The sequence below is a fragment of the Rousettus aegyptiacus genome, unplaced genomic scaffold (assembly GCF_014176215.1).
Source record: "Rousettus aegyptiacus isolate mRouAeg1 unplaced genomic scaffold, mRouAeg1.p scaffold_m13_p_11, whole genome shotgun sequence".
Taxonomy (NCBI): Eukaryota; Metazoa; Chordata; class Mammalia; order Chiroptera; family Pteropodidae; genus Rousettus; species Rousettus aegyptiacus.
The window spans coordinates 44,770,133-44,797,232 of NW_023416286.1; the positions used below are offsets into that span (position 1 = coordinate 44,770,133).

At 44.8% G+C, this 27,100-nt stretch overlaps 1 protein-coding gene and 1 pseudogene across 1 annotated transcript in view; both read left to right on the forward strand.

Annotated features, from left to right (window-relative positions):
- The window catches only part of GPAT4 (glycerol-3-phosphate acyltransferase 4), a 35,559-nt gene extending 16,196 nt beyond the window's left edge, over window positions 1-19,363 (forward strand). The window contains exons 3-13 of the mRNA XM_016127393.2: window positions 5,308-5,377; window positions 5,548-5,848; window positions 6,605-6,679; window positions 7,415-7,504; window positions 7,686-7,779; window positions 8,105-8,220; window positions 9,066-9,121; window positions 9,657-9,742; window positions 12,960-13,088; window positions 13,175-13,254; window positions 15,211-19,363. Coding sequence (XP_015982879.1) covers window positions 5,308-5,377; window positions 5,548-5,848; window positions 6,605-6,679; window positions 7,415-7,504; window positions 7,686-7,779; window positions 8,105-8,220; window positions 9,066-9,121; window positions 9,657-9,742; window positions 12,960-13,088; window positions 13,175-13,254; window positions 15,211-15,319 — 1,206 coding nt within the window. The 3' untranslated portion in view covers window positions 15,320-19,363. The remainder of the gene's footprint in view (window positions 1-5,307; window positions 5,378-5,547; window positions 5,849-6,604; window positions 6,680-7,414; window positions 7,505-7,685; window positions 7,780-8,104; window positions 8,221-9,065; window positions 9,122-9,656; window positions 9,743-12,959; window positions 13,089-13,174; window positions 13,255-15,210) is intronic.
- On the forward strand, window positions 11,480-11,598 carry LOC118609833 (annotated as a pseudogene).
- Window positions 19,364-27,100: the final 7,737 nt, after the last annotated feature.

Below are 27,100 nucleotides of genomic sequence, written 5' to 3' on the forward strand. Positions count from 1 at the left end.
AATTGGGCTGATGTGTATAATTTTGGAGCTAGACGAAAGCTCAGAGATATATTAATTCTGTGGGTCTCTCTCCCCCAACTACACATTGAATTACTGAGAAGGCATTTAATTGGGAGCACTAGAATTTCCCCCAGAGATTCTGATTTAATTGGTCTGAGGTAGGCATTTTTAAAAGCCCTCCCCCCCCCCAAGTGATTTTCACATTTGCTATCAAAAGATGGAGTCTGATTAAATTCCTCTTGAATGGGGACCTGCCTGATGTCTTTTTTCTAATAGCAAGAATGTGGCATACATGATGTTGTTTGACATGTAAGATTAGGTTAGAAATGGCAATGTAACTTTTGTCTGAGTCCTGGAGTGCTTGCCCCTGGAACCCTGCTGCCGTGTTGTGAGGAAGCCCAGGCCATGGGTAGGTGTTCCAGCTCACAGCCCCAGGGAGGTTCTGACAAGCGGCATCAACCAACTGCCCCACACAGAAGTGAGCAAGCCTTTGGAGGAGTCGAGCTCCCAGCCTCTGAGCCACTCAGCTGGGGCCAAACTCTGTGCAGCTTGCAGATTCCTAAACAAAATAAATGATGGTGTTTTGAGCCACTGAGTTATGGGGTAGTTTGTTATATAGCAGTAGATAACCACAAATAATGTAATATTAAAGAATTTTAAACATTTATCATCTCCTACAGTTTACAACTACTTAAATTTTTTTTTTGTATTACCTTTTAGTTTTTGGCAATATGCATTCATATTTTATGGTTGTGTTAATAGCAATTACATAAAATTTTGTATCTTTGTTTTCTTTGGGGATTCTATCAGCCATTTTTGCATTTTACTAGACAGTCTTCATAAAGATTATTCAAATTGGATTTCTGATAGTCCATATACCTGTGCTTTTGGCAGACCTGAATAAGCCCTGGCTTAACCACTATTTTCCGATTATTTGCTTTTTCTATATTAAAGAACTTTGATATACCCGCCAAGGAGAGGACATAGAGAGGATATAGATGGGTTTCTGTCTTTTTTACTTCTTCCTAAAAGACATAACTCAGTGTGTCCTATTAATGATGAGCTGCAGAAGATGATTGTGTGCACAGGGTGGCATGCTATTTTAAAGTGTCTTCCTTTTCTTAGTGTTTGTGCCTCAGATTACCTTCAATACAGTAGCGAAGGCATTATATGGGGTAGAATCCCTAGGAGTAGCCTTTCAAGCTAATTGAGAATGATTTGGAAAGGGGGTGAGAAGAAAGCCTAGTTATAAAGGGGAAAGATGAAAATAAGTTGCCTGAGTTTTCTTGCCTGATGTGAAAGGGATTGCTCAGGTCAGGTTAGAGAAGGTGGTACAGTTATAATCTGATTGACATTAAACTCCAAAGTGGAATTGATTGGTAGAAAGTCACAGAAACCAGTGACATTTGTGAGGATATTGAAGAGACTCTACAGGTATTTGGAATGTGGTGGGATGGGTGTGAGTTTTTAAGTCACATGGCCCTTAGCTTAAAATCTAGGACTTTTCTCACCAGCTCTAAAACTTGGCCTAAGTCATCAGACTTTCCAGTTGATTTCCTCACCTAGAGAGGATTTCCTCACCTAGAGAGAGGGAGTAGTCATACCTATTTCATGTGATTATAGTCAAGAGATAAGAGATAATTTTAATCAGATATATCCTCCCTGCTCCATTGAGAAGGGTGATTTTCGCATAACATCGAATAGACTAAAGGACAAATTCAAGATAAGACTGCGATTGTGCTGGGAAAAGTGATTGGAAGTAGTTTCAGGTTTTATTTCAGGTTTATCTTTCCATATAAAGACCTTGATGAAAAATATATTGGGAGTTGATTAATATATTGAAAAATATTTTAGGAGTTGATGCAGCCCTTATTGATTACCTACTAAGTGCAAGGCACTCTATTAGACTCTGCCGGAATGCAAATATGGATAGGTTATGGCTCTGCCCCTCAGAGTATTCATAGTCTAATTGGAATATGCATACATAACTGATTCAGAATGTGATGCCAATTAAAACACACAAGCAAAGATTAATCTGATTGTAAGAATTGGGTAGGTAACATTTCGTATAAGAGTTTGCATTTGGACTGGATCTTAAAGAGGCAGAAGCATTCCTGCAGATTTGTTTAAAGACAGTACATAGTTCTGTAGAGAAGAAACATTGGCTGCATGGAGTGAATTAGGTAGATTATAAAGCTGAATATTTCCTTAGGCACTAAGAAGCCATTGAAGGTTTTTGAGCAAGAAAGTAATGTGGTCAGACAGACAACATGTGTTCAGGTGGACTAGAGGAAGGAAAGAGCAGTTAAATAGCTGTTGCATTAGTGGGGACAAGGCAAGAAACAAGTGGATGAAAGTAGTGACATGACAGGAGACCGCTCTACAAGAGTGCCATTTCAGGGGAGTATTGATAGGATTTGGCGACAGATGGGAAGCCTGAAAGCTTGGGTGACAGAGGATAGAGATTCCAGTACCCCAAGAAGAGGGCCAGAGGATGGGGAGCATTTTTAGGGCTGGGAGGAGGTGTGCTGACTTTAATTCTCAACATGCTGGATGGTGAGGGCTGGTTGAACTTGGTGGGGAGATGACCAGAGGATGATTGGAAATGTGAGGTTGGCACTTTAGTGAAGTCAAAATTCTTAGATATGACAGTAGCTATTTAGAAATTACAGCTGAACCAGGGACAGAAAAGTTAAAAGATGTATAGCCTTTTCATGGGCAGCGGAAGGTGATGGATAATGGGAGCCAGATTTTTTTTAAGAGTGTGATTCTTTGGGTACACCTAGTTTATGAGGAAATGCAGTAAAGGCTGAAAAGGTGGGGAAGGTTTCTGCTGAGAGATTAGTGATGCTCAGACTGTTAGATCTTACCCATGTGGTTAGTTCCTAAATTGTAGTGTCCAATAGAATGAGTAACTAGCAAAAATGCACCATCGAACCATCTGCATTTCTCAGGGCTGGGTCTGCATTTCACCTGCCAAGGTCTGTGTTGGATTTAATGTTACCTAAGAGTGCAGCATTGTTAATGCCCTTAATTGATCTGTCTGGTAGAAGCTGAAAAGGGCATAATTTAGTAATCTGATACTGACAGTATAGTAAGTGGCATCTCAAAGGGGAAGGGAGAGGAGGTTTGTAGGGAAGTGAACTATGAACCTAGGGATTCTCAGTTTTATTCTGAATATCTAAGCGCTGTACTTCTTAAAGTAACAGCTCAGAGAAGTCAGTTCTGAAGTTATCAGATCTTGCTAATTGAAGCTCCCCTTTCATTCAGTCCTCTGCGCCAGGGTGAAGTAATCCAGCTGTTCCTTAACAGGCCATTCCCAGCTAAAAACAAGGTTCCTCCAACCCTGCTCTCTCTTTCCATATTCTTGTGACTGGAAAACTTTCTTAAACATGGAAGCATTTTGTAATGTACCTGAATTTTGAAAAAGTAAAGCTAGAAGTACAAAGCAAGAAGGCAAGGGGGTGGTTATGACAGAGCTTTGTTATAGAGCCAGGAGGCATGGAATCTCATTTAACCAGTACCTTTTCAATGAAAACAAAAAATCACAGCCATCTCGAATTTTGCATAGTGAAGCAGCCCTCACAGACATGAATTCTAGTGCTCAGAAAGCCTGATGTCATATATTACCTGCCTGTCGCATTCTGATCTAAGTATCAGAGTTGCCAGTACAGAGCCAAGTCTGAGTCTGTACTGCTTCTGTACTGTTTTTCTTATTCTGATTATGCTTGCAATAGCAGTACAGAGTTTCGGCCAAAATGGAAAGCCTTAAACTCTAGTTGAGTGACCTCCAAGTATGCCAAGGTTGTTGTAAAAGCTCTTGCCCTTTATTCACCTCTTCCCTACATGGAATTCACTTTTCTCCATTGTAGGAGTTATATTTACATTTTCTTGTAGAAAAGATCTATGCATAGAGCCAAAAGACATCAATGGCTAAATATATGAAATAGCGAAAGTGGCTTATGTGAGTTTTCTTGCCATAGACCTTTCTTTGAGTGGGTGACTGTAAGTCATCTGTTTTTTTCTAGACAAGTGGCATTTAAAGATATTTCCAGATGAGGTCAGGTCACTGATTAAACTTGTGTCCTGTTTTTTGGCTCTGCTAGACCATGCAGAGCTGTCTTGCTAATACTTCAGGCCCTGCCAGCAAAATTCACAAATGCTTTGGGCAATGTGGATTTTGCTGTGTCATGGAATGATAGAGTTCTTGCCCACTTTGCATAACTGTGGAAACAAAAGTTCAAAAAGACACCTTTCAAGTTATCTGTCCTATTTCTTTGACTCATTGTGGACATAACTTTCTATTCGGTGATAACATATTCCAGTAGGGAATAAGCGAGCTCATGTTTTCCACTCTCATTATTTGATAGTGGGAGACACCCAGCCTCTGGCTCTCTTTCTTCAGTTAAAAGGATTTTAATGAGAAAGGGAAGCTCTAGGAACAGCCTCTTTTCTGGATCTCTTCCAGAGTCCGTTATTATTTCAGTAACAATACGGACAATTAGGGTGTTTTGTAGTTGTCCAACTTCTGATACGTATATATCTCACTGGATTACAGGTGACCTAATGATGTATGAGGTTGATGTACTGTCATCCTATTTCATAGTTAGAGAAGACCAACATTCAGTGTTGGAAGGAGTTATTTAAGGGATGTAGTAGTATAAGTGTCATGTTTGGGATTTGAACCTAGATGTTTTTTTAATCTCCAAATGTTCTTTTTTTCCTAACACTTTTTTCTTTTTTAACGTTGAGCCACTCTCAGGCCTTTCTATATATTAAGTGCTGGGGTCCTGTTAAAAGTTTACTGAGAGGGCGAATGGACAGTCCAGACATACGTATTATTTAAATCTTTTATCTGCTTGAAAACTAAAATTTTTGTTTTATTGAAATAATTTGGTATGTAAGCAGCATCGGGCAGGCAGTAACTTAAAGCCCGCTTAATTTTGCTTGAAAAGCTGCTGTTTGTCAGTAAAGAATAAGTGAAGTCCGTGTACTGCAGCTAGGGAGTTCCTTAAAGAACTGGAGGCAGGTTAGTCAGTGAGAAGCCGGGCCTGAGGAACTTACCCAGGTTCCTTAGTTTCCCGTTTTTTACTGTAGATGGCTTAACTTTTGGACCTAGTTGTGGGGTGGTGGGGGGAGGGGGACAGGGAACTGCTCTAGGAGGAGTCAAGATTACTTTTAGAATGGGTGCTTTCTTGGCTACAATATGATCTCAAGTAACGGGTCTTGAGGCCTTCACAGAATGGAAACAGGCATTCACTGAATAAAAAGAGTCTCATTCTTGTTTTTGGCTGTTTTCCCTTGCAGTGGGCGACCCTGAGAATGGAGAGAGGAGCCAAGGAGAAGAACCACCAACTCTATAAGCCCTATACCAATGGTAAGACTGGGTCTTGATGCTTATCCTAAAAGGTCCTTTTGAAATATATTTCTGAATGCTTTTTAATTTCATGCAGACTCTTCAGTGTGAAAAAGGTAGATTATGTACTCTGAGTAGTCTTAGCATACTTTCTCCCAGCATGTTTCTTGACAGGGTGTTCTCTTTTGCAGGAATCATTGCAAAAGATCCCACTTCACTAGAAGAAGAGATCAAAGAAATTCGTCGAAGTGGTAGCAGTAAAGCTCTGGATAATACTCCAGAGTTCGAGCTCTCTGACATTTTCTACTTTTGCCGGAAAGGAATGGAGACCATTATGGACGATGAGGTGACAAAGAGATTCTCAGCAGAAGAGTTGGAGTCCTGGAACCTGCTGAGCAGAACCAATTACAACTTCCAGTATATCAGCCTTCGGCTCACTGTCTTATGGGGCTTAGGAGTGCTGATTCGGTATTGCTTCCTCCTGCCGCTCAGGTAAGTGCAGGGCATTAGGGGGACAAAGAGCTGGAGCTGCTGCTGCCTAAGCTCAATGCATGAACTGCCTACCTATGTCTCCCTGCTTTGTTTTCCCACTTTAGAAAGAAGGATAGTATGATTCTTTTACCAGCCAGTCCTTCTGACCCTTGGTTATTTTCCTTGAAAGGCCCTTGGATTCTCTGCATATCAGATAGAAATAGGTTTCTAAAGACATATTGATTGTCTAGGTGGACTAAACACAGGGAAGGGGAATATGATGTGCTTTCTGGCCACTCCTCCCTGGACATTGCTGATTCTTTCCTACTGCTTGCCTCTTTGGTACAGAGGCAATATTGATCTCTCAGCTTTCTGTACCATGTGTTTTCCAAGTATTCCTTGCCAAATACTGGTTCCTTTCAGGCTCTGTCTACTTCCTGTTGCTTCCAAGAGAAGCTGTGCTTGTGACCATTGTTTAAAGCCAAAGGGAAGGGTAAGACAGCAGGACAGCATGTGCCTGAAGACAGAACAGCCAGTTTAGGATTTCTGGCTGATGCCTGAGGAAATAGTGTCTACTGAGAGCCAGATCCACAGTCACTGTCAGTTTGGAATCAGAATGATCTCTGGTTCTGATAGGCCTGCCAGTATTTCTAGATGGAACCCTAGTCTTAGTCCTTCATCATCAGATTGCGATGCCCACTTTCATTTTCACAAATTCAATTCTATACATGGTGTAAGGGTTTGTTTGCTGTGTTTTAATTTGTCTTCTTATTACAGGATAGCTCTCGCATTCACAGGAATTGGCCTTTTGGTGGTAGGCACCACTGTGGTGGGATACTTGCCAAATGGGAGGTGAGTAGAATGAGAGTGACCATGTCTGAAGGGCACTTAGTTCTGGGAATGGTGGCTCTGATAGGAAGGTCAGGCTGCTTCTCTGGGTGCAGCCAAACTATAGAATCTTAGCTGGATAAAATTACCCAGTAATAACAGTGGCGCTAGCATTAAAGTCTTTTATTTTTTTTCTGATCTTTATCTGTGACTGTTCTTTTTTGCCCTCTGTCCCTCACACTCTTCCCATTTTAAAGAGAAAAGGGCTTCAGATTTTACAGCGTGCTGTTTAATTTCGAGCATTCTACTATGTTGATAAATTGGCAAGAGGATAAGAAATAGATAGGGCTTTTTGTTTTGTTTTTAAGGAGAAATTTGCTCCTTCTGGGAAATTTTGGAGCTGGCAAACCTCTCTTCTGCCCAGGCTGGTCAAGAGGTTAGACTCTGGCCTTTGCCCTGCTTCTGGGTACTGACTGGGAAGGAAAGGAATCTAGGAGACTCACCTATGCTGAAAATTCTAGGGCTGTGAATTCTGAACCCATTAACTTAGGTGAAGTTTAAGCAGTTCTCATCATTGCTTTGTTTCCTCGTATGTAGACACAAAGGTGCTAATATATTATAGGGTTTTACCATATACATTAATATTTATAAAAATACTTAGTCTTAAAGGGCAGTGATAGATAAATTGTTGGAGTCAGCAACTTTTCCTGTCTTCCTACATGTAAAATAAAAACAAAAATCTTTGTCTTATTGTTGCAGGTTTAAGGAGTTCTTGAGTAAGCATGTTCACTTAATGTGTTACCGGATCTGTGTGCGAGCCCTGACAGCCATCATTACCTACCATGACAGGTGAGGTAACTTGGTATAATACAAAGGGAAGTGGTGCTGGCAAAACACGATGTAATTATAACTAGCCATCGGGAGCTTTTCTGAATTTTTAGAGTTGATTAAAGCTGGTGAGGTGAGGGATGAGTTCCAAATAAATTGTTTCACACTAATTTTTGTTGCTTTGCTTACATTCTAAACGTAGGAAAAACAGGCCTAGAAATGGTGGCATCTGTGTGGCCAATCATACCTCTCCTATTGACGTCATCATTTTGGCTAGTGACGGGTATTATGCCATGGTAAGACTTTTCTTCTGCTTTCTTAGGGTAAAACAGGGCAAAACAGGTCAGGTCTGGGAGGCTTCTGGACCCGTCACCAGGCTCGCTCTTAACGTTATAAACAGATAACATGATTTTATTCATGGGCCCCAACATAGATTATTACCTTTGGTTCTGTTGCTTTTGGGAACTCCTGGGGACTTTGATAGGAAATATTCTGAGCAGAGTAACAGTGTGGTTGGAGATTAGACTTTGGATGTGTAGGTGGTATGGAAAGGGATGGAGTTAGGAAGGGAGGATTGGAAAAGGCTGGTATCAATACTGTTCTTCTTTTGCCTGAGAATAGGTGGGTCAAGTGCACGGGGGACTCATGGGTGTGATTCAGAGAGCCATGGTGAAGGCCTGCCCTCACGTCTGGTTTGAGCGGTCTGAGGTGAAAGATCGCCACCTGGTGGCCAAAAGGTAAATCAGTAAAATGCTGTTCTGTATGACCAGTTAGAAAGTAAGCACTTTAGAGGTAGTTATTTCTCCACATGAAATTATAGTGTCTTCTACACTGAGATTAGACTGCTTTCTTAATAAAAAGTTTTTTTCTAAAGCATGGAATATAAAAAGTATAGAAACCCTAGTATTATTTACCAAGGTAATAATCTTTCTAAACTTTTCTTATTTATAGTACCCATTGTAACAAACACCATATGCACTTTTAATGCTATTTTAAATCTCAAAATGAATTAATTAACAAAAATAAAACCAAACTTATAGCAGTGGAACAAAGTGCTTCTCTGTTTTCAAGCTTGGAAAAATGGTATACCTAGTATAAGTAGTGACAAGAGCTTTGCAGTAAAATGAGAGGAATTAAGACTTAACTTCCATAGGGGCAAATGAACCCACCACAAAAGTCCCTTTGCTGCTTCTCTCAGGGTTGGAGTGTGAAGCCAAGTGGACTTCCTAACTAGCCTAGCTTTTAGAAGTCCAGTAGCAAGCATTTATTGAGGGTCCTCTTTGCAAAGCCCTATGGCAGATGTGTCCTCTAGATAGTCCCAAGTCTGAGCAATGCCCTCTGTGCACAGACTTTAATACTTCATTCAACAGCTGTATGAATTAAACAGTAGTCATCTGATTTTCCTTATAAGTTTTGTCTTTGTGAGATTTAGATTGTGAGTTTAAAAAAAATAGGGTCATATTTGTTCACTTGCTTTTATACAACAGTTAGTGTCACATCAATGTAAGTTATTTATAAATGCATTTTGGTGACAATGGACATAAGGCTATCTGACTGTTTGTTTTATTTTTCTCTTCTGAAGACTGACCGAGCACGTGCAGGATAAAAGCAAGCTACCTATCCTTATCTTCCCAGAGGGTAAGAAGGCGTGGATCATCACAGAGTGCTTTTGTCATGGGGAGGCCATACAGGATGCGGGCTCTGGTGTTGCCTGGGAACCAAGTCCCTCAGCCTTTGTTGGGATTGTTATTCCACTGAATAATGTTATTTGTTCTCTTTAGACTGGCTGTAGGACTAAAACCTCATAGGAATTCAGAATTTGGACTAAGAGAGCCATAGTGTAAACTTCCCCAGTGCAAGAATCCCTTCTATAATGTTGTTGACAGGGTCTTTCAGCTTCTTGTAGAGTTCTTAAACCTGCCACATCTGCTGAGTGTCTCTGGCCTTTTATCTAGACTGGTGTGTGTGAATCAGGGAGTGGTCCTGTAATAAAAGAATAGGAAGCAGTACAGTATTTTACTCAGCTCTGTTAAGTGTTCGTTCATAAACTAGGGAGAGGGCAGATATATCCTGTTTGAAGAGTCAGAATTTTTACTATATTTGGCCCTTAAACTCCTAAGCTCTGGGGTAAAGGACCAAAAGAAATAGCATTTTACTCTCTCCTGCGTTTTAGGAACCTGCATCAATAATACATCGGTGATGATGTTCAAAAAGGGAAGTTTTGAAATTGGAGCCACGGTTTACCCTGTTGCTATCAAGGTACAAGACCTCTGAGGGTGCATGTGGTCATTATCACTGCCGCCGTGAATGGAACGCAGCAGGAGAAGGTGGAGGAAGGAGCTGATGTCACCATCAGCAGGTTGATCCTCTCCAGTCGAGCAGCCTGGGCTGGGCTGGTATGGGCCAAATGCTAGAGGAGGAGAATGCAACATTGTCCATAACCCATTAAAGGGACCGAGTTGTATTTGAACCAAGAACAGCCAAATTCCAGCCCACACCTCACCACCCCCACCTGATTCAGGAAATGGCAAACCCCACATAAGCTTTATGTATTTCCCCCACTTTCTTCATAAACCTAGCTGGAATATAAGATACTCCACCCGAAGAGGTGGCTGGCTTACTGCAGGGGGTGAGAGTTGTAGCTGCCCAACTGGATTTGTGGAGAGGTGAGGATGGGTGGGTGCAGATGTGTCATCAGTACTGACGGAAGAAACAGCTCCACTGCTTTGGGTTGTAGTCTCATCTGACATACCAAGAACAGCTTATAAAAATGAAATGGATCTTAAGAGCTTGTCTAGTCCATCTCCCACCTTTTAGGAACTTATAGCTCAGACTTCACTCTAAGCTGGTGAAATGGGATTCAGTTAGCAGTCAGTTTCCCTTTTTTCTTGTTCCTCCATCTCCCCCCCTTCACATCGATCTGATTTTATAAATAGATAAATAGAATTATTTTTAAAAGCATGCTATTACCATCATTATTCTAAAAAACAGGCAATTATGAATATGTTTAAAGTACTTAGGTTGAAATATCAGGGTAAAACTGAGTACAATTGGAATTGCACTTAGAATTTAATCTCCATACTTTTGCAAGGGTCTGTTTGTTGTCTGTGGAACATCCTATAGAAATATTTCTTATTTTCATCTTGCCAGCACAGCTAGTGCAGTTGAGGAAAGAGATGCTCCTTTTGGTTGAGCAAACGCTTACCAGCCCTCCCCCTTTTACCAGGTAGGCAAAGCACCAGGGCAGGTATGGCAGATGAGTAGTGGCTGCAGGGTGACTTGTTTGGGGTGCAGTGTCTGCTCTAGGTGTAGGAATGGGGAGTGTTGTTTGCATTGCATGCATGCCATCCTGCATTTAACATACTGAGAGTCCAGTGCTTCGCCACCGTATGTGTTTATTAAAAACAAACTACTAGATAGAGCCCTTTTGCTCACTCCAGAACATTGGTCCTTGGATCTTAGCTGCCTCAGCATCGCCTGGAGGGGTTGTGAAACTGCAGGTGGCTGGGCACCACACCCACATTTCTGAATCTGTATTTCTAACCTGATCCTGAGTGCTGTTGACACTGCTGGTTGGGCACCACACTGAGTGAGCCCTGCTCTTGGGCAGTGGTTCTTAACTAGTTTTGGAACATGGACCTTTGGGACAGTTACGACTCCTCTCCAAAGAAGAAGGCATGTAAATTTTACGCATAATTTCATTCTGTTCACAGATTAAAGGCCACGTAAGATTAAGAACTCCACAGATGCTTTTCTAGATTTTGTGAAAGTTTTGGTAACCAAACTTGGATAACTTTAGCAATTTCAAGGCTGTTATTACATTTCCACCAAAATTAAGTTATCTGATTGTGAGGGATTTACTGCTATTTTGAGCATTTGTCTCGGAATAGAGAATCAGCCCTAAACACTCAGACACAAATCACATTTTTAAATATATACAGTGTTTTATGACAACACTTCAAATCATATCCATTAGCTTCTGTCTAAATCATTCTCATCTACAGCCATGCCACCCTGAACACACCCAATCTCATCTTATCTCAGAAGCTAAGCAAGGTCAGGCCTGGTTAGTACTTGGATGGGAGACCACCTAGAAAGACCGGGTACTGTAGGCGTAAGAAATAAAAAGTAACAAAAAAGAAAACTCATTCTCCCTTATTTCCTTTTATTATAATGTGAACTTATTAAGCCTTCTACAGTTAAATTTCTTAGTTTCTATAATTAAGTCTTAAGTATCTTCATTTCAGTAATCAGGTCCATAACTAGGTGTAATTATCTAGTTTCTTTCCTGAGAATCAGAAACTTTGGGCTTGAAAGGCCCGAAAGATCATATAGTTCAGACTTACCCCCACTCCCTTGAGTACAAGAGTCCCCACCACAGCCTCCTTGCCTTCTCTAGCTCTTCCAGGCAAAGGGCATTTTTCATGCTGGTGGGAGCTTGGTCCTGTGGGAATAACTCTTGAAATTCTGTTTCCTTTTATCTTTCCACTCTCTGGCCCTAGGTCTTTTCTTTATAATTACACAGTCAGTCTGATGTCAAAGTCAGTCTGATGTCTGTGATGGCCCTTCAGACATTTGATAACAGTCCCATGATTCTTCGTTCAGGCATTCTCAAGGACTCCGTTCCTTTTGTTGCTTCTTATATAACTTCGTCCAGCACCTCTCCCACCCTGCTTACCTACCACTTAACTTCTTCTGTTTGGGCAGAATGAGGGTCACAACTTTGGTCACATGCCAACAAAACACCATTGAAGTAGAGTCTTTGCCCCCATTAGAGTTGTTGGTAAATGAAAAGATCTGATAAGCCCGCTTCTTGGCAGGAAGTGGAGCAGCTTTGTGGTGGAGACACTGCATGTCAGTGTGTGTCCACTCACCAACGATTTAGTCAAAGGAGAACACATAATTAGCTTTTTTAGAAAGCATATCATAAGCTTTCTGATTGTTTTCTCTTTGGTCTTGAGCACTGGAAATGATATTTAAAAGTTAATAGTTATATAAGAAAATATATTTAGGGGAGGTACATGTAGAAGTATTTATGAGTGAATGACATGTTGGGTATAGGTATTTTAAGAGGGGGATAGATAAAGTAGGTGAAATCTTGGTAATTATTAAATCTAGGGAATGGCTCTATGGGAATATATTATATACTCTATTTTGAATACACTCGAAAACTTAAACTATAGATTATATGCACCAATGAGTGAGTAAGATGTGAAACTTATCAAAGAGGGAGGACACTTGTTTGAAGAAGGCTGGTAGGGGCGACCTCCCTGATGATCTGCAGCAGAATCTTAGGTCAGTGAGGAGAGGTTAATGTTTCTAGAGGTCACAGCTGCCCACATGTAGTAGCATTGCTTAAGCAATGCTCGTGGAGGGGGTTTGGGAACAGCTTTCTAATACTGATAACTGTCCCAGGGGATGCACTGATTATTAGAACTACCAACGTCTTATCATCCAGCTTCCCATTGTTTTTCAGTACGACCCTCAATTCGGTGATGCCTTCTGGAACAGCAGCAAATATGGGATGGTGACGTACCTGCTGAGAATGATGACCAGCTGGGCCATTGTTTGCAGTGTTTGGTATCTGCCTCCTATGACCAGAGAGGTAGGTACCCACAGAATGCAGGTCTTCACTTAGCTCTCTGTGACCGTGAGCCTGGGTTGAGTGGTCTTATTTACTCTTTCTTACAGACAGATGAAGATGCCGTCCAGTTTGCAAATAGGGTGAAATCCGCCATTGCCAGGCAGGGAGGACTTGTGGACCTGCTATGGTGAGTCAGAGCCAGGTTTTAGCACCTGAATCTAGGAGAATGTGAATTTCTGCTGGAGCTGTTGAATCATTGACTCTGTTTACAAAAACCCTCTCCTCTCCCTACTGTGGAGAATGAAGTTACCAGCCTTGGAAAGTGAGCAGTTTGACTCTGTTCTCCTAGTTCTAGCTTAGAAGTGCCCTCTGTTACCTTGATCTTGGGGAACATGGGGGCCAGGGTGCTTGATCTGAAGCAGTTGATTCTGTGTACCTCTCTGGGGTTCGTACCAGTCTACCAGGGCACTCACACAGTGCTTGTCTCTTTAGGACAGGGAGCCCTGATGCTGATCTGGAAACCTCATAGGAAGAGTGGGTTTTCTGATCTCATGTACTTAGCAAAACTAGACCATCCTTAGAAAAGCAGAAGTTTCACTTTTTGCTTTTAGCTTGTTACCTACTAGAGCAGGAGTTGACAGACTTTTTCTTTAGAGTTAGTAAATATTTTAGACTTGGTGGGCTATGTGGCCTCTCTTGCAGCTAGTTTACTCTGCCACTGTAGCATGAAAGCGTCCAGAGATGATGCATAAATGAATGAGCATCTCTGTGTTCCAGTAAAACTTCATTTACAAAAACAGGTGTCAGGCTGGGTTTGGCCCGTGGCCGTAGTTTGCAAAACTTTTACACTAGTGTATGAGGTAGTTACACTCCAATAACAGCAGAGTGGTAGGGATGAATGCTGCTTAAAGGAAACTATTCCAGCCTCTTAGGATCTCTAGGTTTAAGCATGAAATTCAGCTCCGGATGGCATTTGACTAAAGTGGGCATTATGCAAAAATGTGAAGATTCAAATTTTAAGCTGACCTGTGGTCCTCATATATGGTCCTTTTAAAAATGCTAACAATTACTGAGCTCTCACTCTGTGGCAGGCGCTACTGCTGATGCTCTGTATGATGATCCCATTTCATCTTCACAGTAACTCCATGCGGTACAGAAATTGTTACTTCTATTTATCAGATGAGAAACTGAAACTCAGGTGAAGTTGCTGTTTTTCAAAGTCACAGAATAAGACTGGGGCCAGATTCTGAACTCAGGTCTAATGGGCTTATTATAGAGCTTGAAAGTTTTACCCATTGTTTCATATTCCTGCTCCCTGAGACCTTATAATGACAGGGGCTGCTTTTGAAAGGATGCCTTTCCTGTGGATCTGAAAGGGTGTAGTAGACGTCAGGTCTCCCATGTAAGTTTCTGTAGTGATGGGAGCTTCATCAGAGACTTCTCCACTTCTTCCACCTCCATAACTCAAAAATAGTATAGCAGAAGGACTTAAAGTGGGCTTGGATTTTCATTAGTCATGGAAGGTGAGGATAATTTTAGGGTATAGGCAAGGAATTGGGATGACAGGTAGGTGGGAGTCAGACTTCGAAGAAGGAAATCCAAGTTTAGCAGATTGTTTGGTACATGCAGAGGGGGGTGCTGGGATCCCAGCGTGGCACCATCCCTGAGCATGAAGAAGTAAGAACATCTCTTTCTCCTTGTGTTCATTGTCTGCAGAATTTGGAGAATCCTTGGGTCTGAATTTTACAGATTTTATTTCACAGGTCTGCTTTATAGATTTATAAGTCTCAGTATTTCTTAAAGCTCAGTTTACCTTCCATAAGGCCAGAAATACCTCCTTTGTCTTTTGTAAGGTGGGAATGAATATTCAAGAAGAACTTTAAACTTCTTAGTAGGTTTAAGCAGTTACAGAGTACCTGAATAAGTAGTGAATTCTGATCCAGGGCACGAGTGAGAATTTTGAGATAGAAAGGGTGGATTCCAGGAGTCCTGGGCTGGTTTCTGAGCTCATCCTGATGAGAGAGCTTTGGAGGACTTTTGTTTCTGGCAGGTTTTTCTTGGTTTTTGAGCAGTCTTGTGCATCTGGCTGTGATGCAAGTGGACAGGAAATCTTGGCTATTACACACAGTCTTTCTCTCATCAGGGATGGTGGTCTGAAGAGGGAGAAGGTGAAGGATACATTCAAAGAGGAGCAGCAGAAGCTGTACAGCAAGATGATTGTTGGGAACCATGAAGACAGGAGCCGGTCCTGAGCCTGCGCCTTGCGCTGGCTGGATCCATCATGCCTGAATCCTGACATGGGAATCAGCTGGAGTCGTGGCTGCCGCTGCCCCCACTGCTGCATTCTTTCCAGACTCGGGGTCTTTGGGCTGCTCTGGATCCCAGGACTCCAGCTTCTTCAGAGCCGCCCGGATCCCTGGGCTTGCCGTCTGAAGTGAACGCTGCTGGGTGTTGCTGCCCAGGATAAGATGCCTTCTTGTAACTCTTACAATAGGTCCATTGGAGGAATGCCATTAAAGTCAACTCTCCACCTATATGCACGCAGGGCTGAGTGGTTGAAGAATCGGCCACATTCCTGTGCTTGGGAACAGTAGGACGTTAGTCCGTTACAGATGCCCATATGCCAGGGACTTGGCGGGGGGAAGGGCTGCCCACTTGTGAGGAGAGGCACAGCAAGGCAGTGGGTTTGCCAGCCTCAGCATCGCTGCCCCCTTCCCACCAGCCGTGGAGCTCTGCGGGTTTGGTAAAGGAAAACTGTTGTCTACAGGGGCTTGCAGCAAAACGAAGTTTTAAGTTCTTGTGCAGTCTCCAGAGGGGGTGGGAAGAGGCAGGATGAACCAGTGACTGCTGTGTGATGGGAACCAAGAGTCACTTTTCACGTTCAAACTTCAGTGCTAACCCTGAACTCCCATGTGACTTGCTCTTTGTTAATGCGTGCCTCAGTTTCCCCATAGGTAACCCGGATCAGGAGGGGGAAGGGTGGCGAAACCTACCTCACAGGGCTGTTGTGGGGATCAAAGCGCGACAGTGACCGGAGGAGAGTAAAACTCAGTGTTGTAAAGACAGGTCCCTGAGATGTCAGGATGAGGTCTGAGCTCCGAGCTGCTGCCCAGGGCTTGGAAGTTGTTTTGTGAGTAAATAAAATTGTCTTTGATGGTGAATGAATTGAGGGGTTTTTCCCTTCACTCTCTCGAGTATAGCCCTAAGGAACGTGTTCCTTATCAAGAGTTACAGAACATAACGGTGGGGCTGGAGGGGCCTGGCTGGACTTTGGAATGAGGAATAGTCCTGTTCAGGGTAAGGTAAACTACTCATATCGAATATTTGTGTATCTCTCTGGTTAATTTAGAATTCCTACAGACGCGAGATGTGGATTTCTACACGGAGGGGTGCTGTGGAATTAGAGGTGTATGATGGGGGTGTCATTTGTTGAGGTAGCAGGAGGAGGGGCAGCCTGTAAGGGCAGTAGGAAGCCACAAGGAACTACAGAGGCAAGGTAGGGGCGAAGGCTCTGGAAGGGTTAGTGAGGGCGCCAGGGCGGGCAGTGGGTATTTGGTGCTCTGGGGGCTTCCATACAGCCAGAGGGGGACTGTGGGCTTCGCAGCCGCCTGCACTCACCTGCAGTCACTGAAGGCAGACCGGAAGCCGAGCCACCCTCGCCACTTCTTGCTTCTAGGGTCCACCAATTTCAAATCCCTCAGAAGAGAGAATTGCCTCACCCCTTCCTTTTATCCATCTATTCGTACCCCTTCTCTCCCATCACTCCGGCGTGATGTAGTCACCATACCTTTCAGGAATTTGCACCAGCCCTGGTAAGTGTCACCTCCCCAAGGCTGCCCTCTGTCCTGTGATTTGGGATGTGGTGGGAGTGCAGCCCTGCTTCGGAGGCCACGCGGTAGCACTTTGACCTGGACTTGGTGTGACTCACCCTGGCTGCCTTCCTGTCACTTTGCCTCCCTGACTAGACTCCCATTTCCTCTATGCGCCCTATTGCTCAGCAGTGAAAAATTCTTTCTCCTCTTGCATAAAAACACTTATGACTATAAGAACAACTTCTTATGGACTGTTCTGCAAAACATTCGAAAGTAAACAGTGGTTTTCAGCCTTTATAAGAAGTGATATTTAATTGTATTTAAAAGCTATCTGGAATGATCTTTAAAAATTGGTCTTGAAAACCAAGTTCACTTTTTAAACATTTCCCTTTTTTAAAGTTCTCTGCTGATTACTATATTTATTTTATGATTTACATAGTTTTTAAAATATTTTGTTTTATGTTTCTCACATTCGTTTCAACAGTCCCATCTGTTGTTGTAGGAACCTGGTTTAAAATCACTGCTATGTAAAGAAATACTTATGGAGATTAAACAATGATTATTTTCTTACTAGATGAGGAGAAGGGATATTAATTATACTCCCCCCCCCACACACACACACACCAAAAGCCTCAAAAATTTTAATTTAGTGCTCGTTGCATGCAGACTCCTTGGACTGCTCCATTCTTTTACTTGGGGACCTTTTGACTTGGGTTGTCCATAAGTCAAAATATTTGATTTGGGATAAGTCTTGTGTGGTAAAACTTCAAGGCACTTAGGAATAGCGACAGATAAGCATGTAAAGGAGGGGTTCTTAATCCCCAGGCCACGGACCATTATTGGACCATTATAGGTCCATTGTTGGTCCATGCCTGTTAGGAACTGGGCCGCACAGCAGGAGGTGAGTGGCTGGTGAGTGAGCGAAGCTTCATCTGTGTTTGCAGCTGCTCCCCAGCGCTAGCATCACCGCCTCAGCGCCACCTCAGATCATTAAGCATTACTTTCTCACAGGAGCACTGGTCCCAGGTGCCCAAAAGGTTGGGGACCATTGATAAAGTACAAAAAACATTCTTATGATCCCAGCAGTGATGAGGACAATCTTGGAGTAAAACCAAGTGGCATTAATTTGTGGGCTGAGCACTGGCCATCTTCTAATCCCACTTCCAAACCTGCTACTTATTTGGTGTTTTGAATTTATTTCTCTTTGTCTGTTCCTTGATCCATAACCAAGAACTTGGGCTAGATGATCTCAAGGTCCTTTCCACCTCTGCAGTTCCTGTAATTTTTAAACCCATTTGTAGTTCAAACTTTGGCTTTAAGTTCTAAAGTCATCTGGGTTCTGAAGTAAGAGAAGTCAGTTTAAAGCCATTCGCTTCCTCCAAAACAATGGGGCTAGTGAAAAGACTTCCCTAGCAGGTGTCCCATGTGTGGAGAGTCCCCTGTGTTTTAGGTGATTGTAGGCCTGGTTGAGTTGCATTGTGGATCTTGGAAGGACATTTTTTTTTTACTCAAACATGAGTTGTTGTTGTTGTTTTTTTTTCCAGCCAGTTAGAGAAGGAACTTTGTAAAAAGGCTAGTGAAATTCCCCTGCTGGAGGAAGCCCAATAGAAGGCCGTGAGCCAGGCCAGTGCTCAGCAAGCTGAGCTTGATGGAGCAGTTTGAGGTGATGTACTTATGACATAGTAGAACCAATTTTGGAACTGGATGTTTTTCTCTGTCAGACCCCGCTCCCTGTTGCTGACCTTCAGAGATTAAAAGAAGGCTTGCTATGAGGTGATAGGGAGAGCCCCACCAAGCCCTGACTAGGCCAGTGACAAGAGTCCTCGGACAGCGTCCTATTTCAGCCCTTCACAGCAGCACCCTACCAACAGTGGGCTCTAACTGTTGTCTTTCAGAAGTCTTTTGGGATTATAAATTCTGTCATTTCTTCCTTGGAATTAACCAAAATCTCAATGGTGTGTGGGATAGTGCTTCCCGCCGTCTCTGATGCACGGAAGAGTCCACTGTGTTGTAGGTCCCATTTGCCAGACTCACTTTCTCAGTCACACTCGCCGCGTGTGGCCTGGGACATGGGGCTGGAAGGGCCGCTGCATGCACGCTGACCTGGGCAGGTTAAGAGGCGACCATCCAGCCATCCATCTTCCGTTGCACTAACACCCCCTCTCCCCCCAGTCAATACGTCTCTCTCCGATGGGAAAGTTAATAAATTTTGCTCTAGATTAAAAGTATTGATCATTTCATTTGTAAACGATAAATAAAAAGGGGGAACTTTTCATTGCACCAGGGGTAGCGTCTGGTGTATTTTGCTGGTGAAATTGCGCTAGCTGTCGAGGGGGTGGGCTTCTCATATGCATTCTGGCTGGCCAGCTGCATTGATTTCCTATTAGTCTCCCAGCACCACCCAGTAACACATCATTTCGGTACCAGCTATTAATGGTCTTTTGATAAATAATCACTTGTAAGTCAATAAATTTTTATTAAACAGTGTGGCTCTTTGATTTATTAAAATCCGACCATGTTTGTCTGGGAGAAAAGGGATGCTGAATTGAAGTGGAGGTTTTCATACATCTTCCTGACGCTGAGCAGTCACCGCACACTCCAGAGAAAAACAATTGCATTTTAACAGAAACAAAACAGCCGAGTTTGGAACTTGGACCCAGGGAAACTTTATCTCCGTCAGTCTGAGGCTTACTCTACAGGGAGCAGCAGCAGGCTTGAGGGCGCCGTGTCGAGAACTTTGTTTGCTTCTGAGTGGTGAGGTCCCAGAGCCAGGCCCCCTTCAGGTGTCTTCTGGGCAGCACAGACCCTTGCTGCTTCCACAGACCAGTCCACCGACCAGCCCCGCTCTGGCTAACAGGTGCACCCTGGTGATGGCACCTTTGGCAAACAGACATTTGAGATCCATGAGACAAGTTGGACTGCAGGACCTTTTAGCTTCCTTTCTGACCAAACCACCCAAATCACATCTTGTGGCAGGAAAGGCCGAGAGATGGTCTCTGTTTTGTTACGTGAAAACTAGGCTGTATGGATTATTTTTAAAAATGAGTCAATAGCTAAAGATTGGAATTTTTTTTTTGATTGTCACTGACAAAATTTGCTGTAAAGGTTTTGACATCTTTTCATTGAGACTTAATGTGGTCCCTAATATGAATATAGAGTGGTCCAACCTCTCTACAGAACCAGAACTCCCAACCCAGAAGAAGTCTTAAGAAAGCGGGGAAAATCTGGCTAGTAAAATGTTTTTATTAAAAACTAACGCTAGTTGGAACTCCTTCTCCTTGGCCCTGCTCTCATCCAGGCCACTGCTGCGGATTTCTTTTCCGATCACATTTAGTGTGACAGGTGTTAACAGGAGAAGGGCTTTTGAAGTGAGGATTGCTAGTACAGCTGAGAGCTTGATGTTTTCAGACATTTCATGTTATTCAACGTTGAAAACATTTTAAAATGTTCTTAAAATTTAATGTTTTAAACCTGCCACAAGTTTTCTGTTGTTGCTTGGAATTCTTTTTCTGTCCTGGTCTTGGGGATAAAGGCTGCTGCATCAGGGGACCTTGAAGGGGAACAGGAACCTGGAGAACAGAAAACAAACTTGTGACTGTCCTGCCCAGCAGGTGAGTATATTAACACAGGGGTTTTATGGAGAGTGGCCCATTCTATCCTTTGTGTAGGGGGTTGGTCAAGGATCAGCTTCTCTTCCATGGAGCTCTGAGGCCTGTGCCTAAGGCTTGAGCCCCAGCCCCACCCCAGGATGGTACAGTGGTGTGCCCAGGCAGGGTCGGCAAGGGACAGCATGCTCAGCTTTCTAGAACATGAGTCACATTAAGTATATCCGCACTTTATACATACAAATTTCAAGTCCACTTTCAAGGTTAAACAGGAGACTTTTGTTTCACTTGAGGCTTTACCTCTAGTCTGTTAATTCTCCCTTACTGCACTTGCCCTGGCTATGTTCATCCCACCCCATTGTTAGAACTTTGGCAGGGACGTTGGAATCGGCTTAGAGTTTCTAGCACTCCATGACTGGTGATTTTGAGTCAAGTGCATTAAACTAAGGAAAAGGAGTGACTCTTGCTGTACAGTTTCCACGATAGCTGCTGGGGGGAGGAGGGGAGGGGGTGGAGTAGCGTTGGCATAAAGGGGTTAAAAGCAGCATTTAGACCATCATTCGGCAGGTACCTGCACCACCTGTAGGTATAGTCAGGCAGCAGGAGGCCGGGACAAGTAGAGGTTGGAAGGCTCTGTCTCCCTTGAGAATAAGGATGGAGACCTGAAGCTTTCAGAACAGAGAGTCTGGTGATTCTTGAGAGCTATGACAATGTTTCCCTCTGGCTCCCCAAAAGCATTTTCACCCCTCCACATATTGCAGACTCAGTTCTGAATGGCTGGAAATGAGGTCAGGAGAAGGTTAGCTGCTGCCTTCCCATCTGACCCCATCCAGAGTTCTAGGCCAAGACGCTCTTCGGCTCCCCTTGCTCCCTCCTGCCCTGTTTTCAGGGTCTGGACGGACACCTGCCTCCTGAGCGGAGGAGCAGATCTGCAGCAGTGGCCTGGGAAAGTGCCTGACATTTGGGGGCCCCTGGTTTCTGCTGCTGTGACTGTGGGCATGGGGAAGGGCTTTTGGAGGTCCCTGGGTCCTGCCGCTGCGGCGGTGGGCTTGGGGAAGGGCTGCTTGCACTCAGATTGATCCACCAGCTGTGATTTGTCATTTCTCTGAGGCAGGCGCTGTTTTCTCTTGCTTCGGGAGGCCCCTTCGACACCTGCTTTATTTTTCTTCCTGCACTGACGTGACGGGAGACAGGTGTTAAACTACTTAATCACTTTAAAATTGTTTTAATTTTCTGTTTTATATTGATCTCTCCAGCACCAATTAATCAGCTCACTGGACCAGGCAGTTAGTACATTAAAAATTGTCAGGGAGGCCGTGCATCTTGCAAAATGTCTAAAAAATATTCGGCTGGCAAATTTCGTTTTTCTTTGGCACGCAACAGTCCTTGGCCCACAGAACTCCCGCTTGAAAAGGGCCTCTTCATCTGGGCCTTGTTTCCAGCATGTTCAGCGGACAGGAGGAACTTTGTCTGGAGGGGCTTCCTGTGGGGAAAAATGGAAGCAGGTGCCGTTCCTGCCGCTGGTCTGCCGCCTTTCCTTCCACCTTTGATCTCTGCTTCCCACACGGAATTGGATCTCCAATAGCCTTGGGAATTTTCGAGGAAGGGTGTGCTTTCTCTGGCCCACGTGTCCTATGTCCACAAAGGCAGGACCTCATGGTCCGTAACTGCCCTGGAGTCCAGGCACCCAGCCCGCAGCCAGGTTTCCTCCCCTGGACATCGGCACTTTTGACTGACGCTGCTGATGATGTAGAGCCACCTCCCTGAGGCAGGAGCCCTGTCCGCCTGGTAACACCGTTGGCAGGTGACTGTGTGTCACACGTTCTCATCCCTGGCAACGCAGTGATGAGCCTGAAGCTCTTCCATGGAAGACGGCTCTGGAACACCCCGTCCCCACCGTCCCCGGTCCTGTGCTGCCTTTGTCACTCCTCTTGAACATTATCAACTGCTTGGCTGTACTTTCTGAATTAAATTAAACATGGACAGACTAACCAGGGGCTTCCATACCATTTCTTGGGAGTAGAAATCTGTTTTCCAGTTTTCCTCCTATTTTTGCCTAATTTTCTATCAATTTCTGAAAGCAAACCCCTTGTTGTTGTTGTTGTTGTTGTTGTTGTTGTTGTCATTGTTTCAGTTGGAAATTAAATATCAGGCAGCCTGTGTGCCCAGTCTGAGTTGCTTGTCCCTTTCCAGTGGGTACCACCCTCCCAAAGCATCTCTCACCCACCTGGGCCTTTTCCCTGTGCTTCCAGCCGGCAACAAAACTGAGGGGAAGCTCCTTTTATCCCCTCCCCCCATGCCTCACGTTCACACAGGTGCCTTACCCCCGGCCCCGGAGACCTCAGGCCCAGGCCCTTTAGAACCAGGGCCACATCCCCCAACCAGAGAAGGGCCAGCACTGCTGGGAAGCCTGGGCCGGCAGGTTGGCCCCTGCACTCAGGCTGGACTCACCTTCCGCAGCACCCTGCCCCACCCGCCCTGTATTAATTGGTATATGATTGGGCTAGGACATATAATCTACTATTGATTTTCTCTCTGGACGCCACAGCTTTATTTGCTCACATCTGCCTTGTATTTAATTGGTGCTTTGCTCTGGAAACGAGAGATCTTATCAGCCTATTTAGTTTCTTTTCCTGGGGCACACAGGCACGCACACACCCTCACACTCTCCAGGTAGCTGGCCCAGCCCTGCCTCTCCCTGACCCTCCCAAGCATTCCTGGGGGGCTGGGGGAGTGGAGAACGACCCAGAAGGGCTTTCTCAGAGACTTCCTGTCTTTACACTTGACCTCACCGTGCTGTGTGGCTGATCCTTCCTGGAGTGGAAGTGTGTGTGTGATGATTACTGGGGGAAACGCTGCTAGCTTTGGAGTCAGACTGGGTTCAAATCCACCTCCTCCCTGTATATGGCCTTGAGGCTAACCTATTGAATTTTTCTGCATTGCAGTGTCTTCTTTATCTGAGAAAAAAAGCAGAAAACCTGCTTCGTAGGATTTTTAGAGAATATTTTTCAGTCACCATACACAGCACCTGGCACTTAGTGGGTGCTCCATAAACAGCAGTTCCTTGGTCACTAATGTTGTCCCCTTCGGCCTGTGCAGCTCCATGCACTGCCTGCCTGGTGCGACAGAGTCACGTGTACCAGAAAGAAAATGGAGTCTCCTGTGGCCAGCTTTGTGTGTCCACTCAAGCTGGGGGAACATGTCTCCCTAGGGCTCCCAGTCCAAAGAGAATCTGACCCCAAGGCCCTGCTATCACCGCTCACCTCGTGTGAGGCGGGGGTGGGGGTGGGGTGGGGGGTCCTGTACTCCTGCACCAGGAAACTCACTCTTAGCAAGGCCTCTCCTGTCACCTGGCATCTCATCCCAGCACACTCCCCATTGTCACCTGTGTTGGGGAGTTTTGCTTTTCTCTGACTACGGCTCCGCATTTGGGCTGGTCCTCCCTGGGCTTTCCGTAGGCTTTCCGTAGCAAAGGGAAGATGTAAAGGCCAGAGGTAAACACTAATTTCCTATTGACACAACATTAATTCTCTTGCTCAGACAGGTGAATGTGCTCTCACTCACTTTACCAAGATTAATGATATTTGTTTGCCTGCAAAGAGAGCCCTAATGAGGGGCTTTTGACTGCATGCCCTCCGGATTGGCGGTGGGGAAAGAGGCTGGCAAGGGCTCTGCATGCAGGAAGACCAGATTCCTCCGCCACTGCCAGCATCATTGTCCCTGTTCAGGTGCAGGTGCCTTCCCCCTGGAATAAAGAGGGCGAAAGAAATATTGGTAAAAAGAATGTAAGTTAGTCACATCCTGTCCCAGGGGTTATTACTGACAAGGAGACCTTTTCAGCAGACCTGCACATGGGGATCTGGAGGTCAGCCTGCCTCTCCCGCTGCCTGTCACCTGAAGCTCTCTTCCTACCTGTGCAATCAGGGTCCTCACCCATTTGCACCCAAAGCTGTTGCTGAAGAGAGGGTCAGTCTTTGGTTCACTACTCTGAAGAGTGAAAGACGGTATTGGAGAGGACAGGCCTGGGCTTCTGAGGTGTGGTGCTGGCAGAGGAGCTTCAGGATAGCTGAGGACGCCCCAGGACCTTAGAGTAGGAGACTCCTGGGTCTGTAAGTGATGTAGCGAGGTTGGATCTGCACATCTACTGTTTTTGTGAATCCGTAGGTTTAGCACAGTTTAAATAGAACAAGAAGGAGCCAGCCCTGCCACAGACTCCTCAGAGCAGCCCAGGCGGTTGATAAAGGAGGAGCAGAGGGTGGACTGGCTCCAGTCCAAGGCTCTTCCAGATTCGTGGACTGTTGGAGTCCCTTGAGGCTTTCCTCGTCCCTGGGCAGATAGGCCAGGCCATCTTCCAGAAGGCAGCCTAAGTCGGCAGTCCCGCCAAGGACCTGCAGAGTCACTCCCCACAAAGGCAAGACTCCGTTCTCATTAGGAATTTGACCAAGACTCAGAACTAATAAATGCTAGGGATGAAAGGAATCATTTAATCCAAGTCCTTTCTGTCACTAAGGATGGTCTGCTGTAACCTGGCCGTCTGAGCTGAGAGTGGAGAACTGGGGAGTAAAGAGAGAGAACGGATAGGACTCAGCTCTCAGCTTACGATTGCAAGGGAAGCAATGTTGGGAAATTTTAACCCAGGGCAGCCCCCTTCCTCCAGATGGTCCCCATGTTGCAGGCCCCCTGACAGGGCCAGCCTATAAGCAAAGGGCAGGGTTAAAAAAGAATTAATTTTACTTTATCAGTGTTCTTTCTGTTATAAATTATAGAAACCAGACTCAAGACAAAAGAGTATTATTGTTTCAGGCCTGACTGAAGATTCGGGCCGGTTCACTCCTGCTTTCCCTCCAGCTCTCAGATCTACTTTTCTCCTGGTTGGCTCCCTTTTCAGGTGGGTGTCTCCCACAGAGGCAAGATGGCTACCACAGCTGCAAAGAGCTCCAGATAGAGAGGTAAGAGAGTCACTTCTGAGAAAAACCTGGGTCCTTTGTTCACTGGCTGTAATTAAGCCTGGTCCCATCTCTGGATCAATGTATAACATGACCAGAGAGGTGGCATTCGCTGATAGACTTAGGACTGTGTCAGTCATCTACGTCCGGAGATGAGAGTGGGGTCAGCCCGACCACACTAGATCAAACCTGGCAAGAGGGTTGTTTATGCTTAGAGAAATCAGGTTGGCATTACCAAAAGAAAGCAAGGACCAGTGCCAGGCAAGCCCAAACCACAAGTAGCGTACTGCACCCTTGTACTGCTCTCAGAAGAGAAGATGCTGTCCACTGAGCAATACCCTGTACTTTACGGTTACCCTGCAGCTTGGCCACAGACCCCTCTGCCCTGGCCGTCTCCACATCAGCACATCCCAACGAAGCAGTGCTAGAGCTGCAAGCCCAATGTCGCTTTCTTTTCCAGAACGTAGCAGCAGTGATTTAGCAAATTTGTTAGAGCAGGGTCTCTCCCAAGAGCCCTCGATTATGCTTGACATTCCCACAAGAATCACAGTCACAGGGCTGATGCAAGTGGCAGCGAGAAACCTCATGGGTCCTGCCCACCACTCCCTCTTTCGCTGGGAAGAAGGTCCAGACCCTTGGCAGCTTTGCTTCCACCCCTGCTGCCTTCCCTGACATTTTGAATCTTTGTTGCCTGGGGAAGAAGGAAAAGCTATAGAACTCAGCCTAAGTCTTTATGAACAACTCCTGAGCGGGCAGGGAGAGCCAAAAGGTGCAGATTTAAATTTAGTTGGGCTTCTAAAATCAATATTTGCTAACTTTGTCCACTCCCAGTACTCTGGGGCACAAGTAAACCAGGTGCATCCCAGGGCCACACCTTGTCCCACTGAGTCCAATCATCTGGGAAGAGCCTTGGGGGCCTATATGTCTGACAAGTCCTGTCATCAGGCAAGCTTGGCAAACTTCCTACATGACCATCTCAGGCTGTGGCATGTCTGCTCTACCCAGGGACACTGGTAGTTGATTACAAAGCAGCAGAAACCACACCAAGCAAAATGATGCTTGCTGTAATCACACACCACAACGCATTTGATCAGTGTGTCTTTGATTAGAGGACTTAACCTGGTTCTCTTGTGCCCTCTGTAGCTTTCAGGTCTTCATAGATCCGGGGAGTAGACACAGCCCTTGGAAGACAAGGCGTTTTGATCTTGGTTGGATAGGTGTCCTCAGCACTCTGAGCTTCAGTTTCCCCATGGGAAAATTGGGGATAAAACCTGATGGCCACTCTATCTGAGAAACAAATGGAATAATGTACATGGAAGTGGATAGAATGCCATAGTGAGGAGTTCTCAACCCCTGGGGCTACAGACCAGTACTGGTCCATGGCCTGTTTGGAACCGGGCAGGGGGTGAGCGGCGGGTGAGTGAACAAAGCTTCATTTGTATCTGTAGCCGTTCCCCAGCACTGGCATCGCCGCCTCAGCTCCACCTCAGATCATTAGGCATTGGACTCTCATAGGAGCACCGGTCCCTGATACCAAAAAGGTTGGGGACCACTGCCATAGTGAGTATAGTAATATTGTTTCAAATAGGGATTCGGTTACTGCTTTTCATTCAAACTCTATAAATTCTAAATTTTAGGTAGTACTGACACAATGACAGGTCCTGATGAAA